Below are 5,324 nucleotides of genomic sequence, written 5' to 3'. Positions count from 1 at the left end.
ATGAGGCTGTCAGTTAGAGGAGCTGCAGACGGAATTGGAACCTCTGGCTTCAGTGTGGTCGGGTTTCTCCAGTATTACCTCAACGAGCTGGGAAACCGGGTCTATATGCTAAAGAAGCTTGACCCTATGGGACAACAGACCTGCTCGGCCCATCCTGTTCGGTTCTCCCCAGATAAATATTCTAGACACCAAATCACCATCAAGAGACACTTCAAGGTGCTCATGACCCAGAAACCGTGCCCCATCCTCTGAGGATCTTTTAAAATTTCATGTCTCTTCTGCCTGCTAGCCTTCGAGAGACTTTCTGAAACCAAGCTCTCCAATCCGTGAGCCTTGAAGCCTTCCTACGACCCTTGCTCTTTGGAATCTGGTCTCATCATTGCCTTTGATCATGCTTGTTGTGAGGCAATGATGGTAGCATCCCCTTTAAAGGGAAAATGTTTAAATCTTTTCATACTTCGAATCACTCCCAGGTTATTAAAATGATTTGAAAGAGCTAAAAAAAAAAAAGAGTGAATAGTGTTAAAGGAAAAATAGACTATCAAAGAACACGGATTGAGTATAGAGTGTAAAAGTTTTTCTGGAAAGCTGGAAACCCAGTCCAGAGGTGAGGTTTGAAAGAAGAAAAATGGGGTAAATCTTTTAAAACTAAAAGACCATGAACTGTTTCTAAACCACATTTAAAAAGCAAAGTCTCTGTGTCTTATCTATTGGCTGGTGTTATTTGGGCTTATCACTTAGGTAAGTACTGGACTGGCTGGTGGTAGTGGTTTGCTATGTACTTGAGGACTCCATCTCAAGACTGTGGCATCGACTTGCCCCTGCCTTGTACATAACATGCCCAAGTTGGGATCGTATCACCCAGTTGGGTCTGCATCAGCATTAGTAATCAAGGTGACGAGCCCAGGGATTTTTTTTTTTTTTAACAAGCAAATATTTTGGTGTGTCTTTATTTTTATTTTTTATTTTTTTAACGTCTTTATTGGAGTATAATTGCTTTACAATGTTGTGTTAGTTTCTGCTATATAGCAAAGTGAATCAGCTATATGTATACATATATTCCCATATCCCCTCCCTCTTGCGTCTCCCTCCCTCCCACCCTCCCTATCCCACCCCTGTAGGTGGTCACAAAGCACAGGAGCTGATCTCCCTATGCTATGCGGCTGCTTCCCACTAGCTATCTAATTTACATTTGATAGTGTATATATGTCAACGCAACTCTCTCACTTCGTCCCATCTTACACTTCCACCTCTCCATGTCCTCAAGTCCATTCTCTACATCTGTGTCTTTATTCCTGTCCTGCCCCTATGTTCATCAGAACCATTTTTTTTTTTTTTTAAGATTCCAATATTTGTTTTTCTCTTTCTGGCTTACTTCACTCTGTATGACAGACTCTAGGTCCATCCACCTCACTACAAATAACTCAATTTCGTTTTTTTATGGGTGGGTAATATTCCATTGTATATATGTGTCATATCTTCTTTATCCATTCATCTGTTGATGGACACTTAGGTTGTTTCCATGTCCTGAGTCCAGGGATTATTAATTAGGATCTGGTCAGCTACAAATAACAGAAAAAAGTAAAACTAAATAAACTAAAATAACAATAAACAAGGTAGAAAGTTTGTCTCTCACATACAAGAAGTTTGGAGGTAGTAAGTTCATAGTTGGTATGGTGCTCCATGGTGTTAGGAAACTGGTATCCTGTTTTCTTGCTTTACCACGTGAGCATTCCATTCTCAAGTTCACCTTATTGTCTGAGATGGCTTCTAGAGCTCCAACTGCATTCCAGTCAGCAGGAAGGAGGAAAGAGAGAAGGGCATGACTCAACATTTTAAGAACGTTCCCAGAAGATGCATACGACAATTCTGGTTACATCCAGAATGTAATCTCATGGCCACACACAGCTGCAAAAGAGGCTGGGAATATAGTCTTTATTCTTGGTGGTCATGGCCCAGTAAAAACTCAGGGTTTCTATTACTGTGGAAGAAGGGGTGAAAAGATGTTGGGGGAAAATTAGTAGACTGCCACAAACAATAAAATAGAAAAAAATAAAGGAATGTTTTTATTTTGCAAATCTAGAACTTTAGAGTGTTTCCAAAAATATTAAGAATGTGAATAACTAGTACTTTCACAGTAAGGCACATAAGCAGTTCTCGGCACAAGAAGACTATTACATCACTGTACGTTGTATTAGACCTTTGGGGATCTTTCCTGGACTACATCCTCAAACCATAACATCAGCTCTACTAAGAACTAAAAGTCTGACCACGATCAAATCACTTTATTGCTCTGAGTCTGTTTGCTCTTTTGTAAGACAGAAGGTACGGATTAGATCAGTGGTCCTCAACCTTTTTGGCACCAGGGACTGGTTTCGTGGAAGACAATTTTTCCACAGATAGGGGTGGAGTGGGGGGAGGATGGTTTCTGGATGATTCAAGCGCATTACATTTATTGTGCACTTTATTTCTATTATTATTACATCGTAATATATAATGAAATAATTATGCAACTCACCATAATGCTGACAGGAGGCGGAGCTCAGGCGGTAATGTGAGCGACGGGAAGCAGCTGTAAATACAAATGAAGCTTTGCTCGCTTGCTGCTCACCTGCTGTGTGCCTGGTTCCTAACGGGCCATGGACCGGTACCCATCCATGGCCCAGGGGTTGGGGACCCCTGGATTAGATGATCCCAAAGGTACTGTTTTAATGGAGGATACTGAAGAGTAATAAATCAACAGGTATTTATTGAGTGTTATGTATTTTAGGTAATAAGCCATATTGGTAAGATAAGATAACCTTTGAAACACCCTTTCTATGTTTGGAAGCTCCTCCCTTATGAGTTCATCCCTAAGATAGAAGCAAAAAACTCATCTTCTCAGGGTTCCACACAGCTAGATATATCCTGGGTACCCCAGTTCCACAACAAAATGAGACTGCAGGTCAGAAGAGGGTGAAGTGAAGATGGAGGCACTGCTTGCAATCCATTCTGGCAAAAAAACAACCAGCTTCCAAGGGCAGCAGAGCTAGACGTGCTAGGGGTCATGTTCAGTGTCCAGTGTCAGTGGTGAGAGTACAAGTGCACTTTTGCCCAGTGGTGGCACCAGGAGAGTCTCCACTAGAGCAACAGAACAGCACAGTTTTGGCATCAGCCTGGTATAGCTGCCAAGCCTCATTTCCTGCCCACTCAGAGATTCTAAGAGCCATCTGTATCGTTTAATAAATTTCTTTTCTGTTTAAACTACTAATGAGACCAGATTCTGTTATTTGCAATGAAGAGCCCTAACACACATTGACCAATTATGAATGATAGAAGACAATATACAGTTACATGCTGATTTGCTTGGAACCCAAAAGTTGTTAAAGTGCTTGAGGAAAGAAAGATGAACAAGAGCTGGAGAAGTCAGGGAAGACTTCTGGAAAGATCTGGAACCTGACCAGAATCTTGGAATTAGGTAGGATTTGGATGGGAAGGTGCCCTAAAATAAGAGAAATAACAGAAGCATAAAAAAATGTTGGGGAAATTGAAAAATAAAGTTAAGATAGCTATTTTGAACAGAAGGATCTCATCATAGTTTTTTTTTCATAGCTCCTAAAAGGTTTTAAATATTGTTTTTATATAATATTTGATACCTACAGTATAATATATATAATATTTATGTATGTTATAAAGCACAATAGAATATACATACTTGTGAACATACCATCCAACCTAAGAACTAGCCAACATCTTACATCTAACTATGTGTTTATCCCTTCTCTGATTCCCCTTCCTACCGAGATCACCATTGTCCTGAATTTTCTATTTATCATTCCTTTTAAAAATAGTTTTTGTATATAGGTATAGGCCTAAACAATATAAGCAATATGTTGTTTAATATTGCTTGTTTTTGAGCTTTATAAAGATGGTATCAAACTGTATGCAATCAGCTTGGGCTTACTTCCTCACTTCATATTTTGTTCTGTGATTCTTCCATGTTGTTTCACACAGCTGTAGTTTAGAAAATTTTCACTGCTCTGTACAATTCTTTACTGGATGTACCACAATTTATTTAACTATTCTCTTGTTTGATAAACATTTGAAATGGTTTGAGGTTTTCTGCAACTCTGAACAGAACAGTGGTGCTACAGGGAGATCAGCTCGGTGCTTTGTGACCACCTAGAGGGGTGGGATAGGGAGGGTGGGAGGGAGGGAGATGCAAGAGGGAAGAGATATGGGAACATATGTATATGTATAACTGATTCACTTTGTTATAAAGCAGAAGCTAACACACCATTGTAAAGCAATTATACTTCAATAAAGATGTTTAAAAAAAAAAAAAAAAAGAACAGTGGTGCTATTTAGTATTCTTATACATGTATTTTATATATGCATTCTTAGATATGTATTGTTACATATGTATTTATATATATGTGTGTGTGTGTGTGTGTGTATAGGAACAAAGACCTTGAGAGGACAGGTGGAAGGGATAGCCTTTGATGGCAGCACTTCTCTCCACTCAAATATGAAGGATGAGGCGTTTAGATATAAGTGTGTTACTAGGTTTTTGATAGGAAGTTAAGAATCAGAGAAGATGACTGAGTCACTCCGTGGCTGAAGTTTTCCCAGGTAAGTGCAATGGAAGGAAAAAGGAACAAGGGACTTGAAGTATTTGCAGGAAGTGATGGACCTTGGGATCTGAACTGGATAGAGTAATGACAGGAGGAGACTGAGTGAAGACTTAAATGAAGCTGAGCTCTGGATGGGGCCTAAAGTTTGTTTCCAGGAGAGCACTTGAACAAGTAAGCGCATTATGGTCACAGGGTAGCGTGTTTAAATTTGTGATATTGAAGGTTGTACCATGCAAAGGTCCAGACTATCAGTTGGGGTCTCCTTACTCCTCAAAGGTTAAGTACAATGAACTCAAATCCCCATCACTTCCACTTTCTGTAAAAGTTGAGGGCCTTCCCAAGAGTTTTGTAAATACCCAGTGAGACCTAGGTTCTCAGGGTCATCTGGGCCTCTCAGCTCCTGAATCTCACATGTTATTTCTGTTCTGAACTGTTTCAAATTAGGCCCTTTCTCCAGTTACCACAATAAAAGTCACTCATTCAGTAGATGTACCCTACTTTGTGGGGCTCCTAGAGAAAGGGTTATATCATATCTGGCAAAGCCTTCATCTCCATGCCACTTTCCCTCCTTTTCTCTCTCCTTCCCATCTCCTCTGTTATGGAGACCATTTTTCCATCTTCTTAAGCTTGGAGACAATTGACACCCTCAGGATAGGGGTAGGAGGCACTGTAGGTGGGTGCTCACCAATCTCAAGCACTTATTAAAATACA

General features: G+C 40.0%; 1 protein-coding gene across 1 annotated transcript; it reads left to right on the top strand.

Moving 5' to 3' along the window:
* LOC133085104 (H/ACA ribonucleoprotein complex subunit 3-like) lies at positions 1-252 on the top strand. The gene has a single exon (XM_061181996.1). The coding sequence runs from the start codon at positions 1-3 to the stop codon at positions 250-252; it is 252 nt and encodes an 83-aa protein (XP_061037979.1).
* Positions 253-5,324: the final 5,072 nt, after the last annotated feature.

The sequence above is a fragment of the Eubalaena glacialis genome, chromosome 2 (genome assembly GCF_028564815.1).
Source record: "Eubalaena glacialis isolate mEubGla1 chromosome 2, mEubGla1.1.hap2.+ XY, whole genome shotgun sequence".
NCBI classification, from domain to species: Eukaryota; Metazoa; Chordata; class Mammalia; order Artiodactyla; family Balaenidae; genus Eubalaena; species Eubalaena glacialis.
This window is presented reverse-complemented; position numbering and strand designations above follow the sequence as displayed.

Bases quoted from the DNA above. Each gene is read 5' to 3' on its own strand.
- LOC133085104 (XM_061181996.1), top strand. From the start codon at position 1: ATGAGGCTGTCAGTTAGAGGAGCTGCAGACGGAATTGGAACCTCTGGC.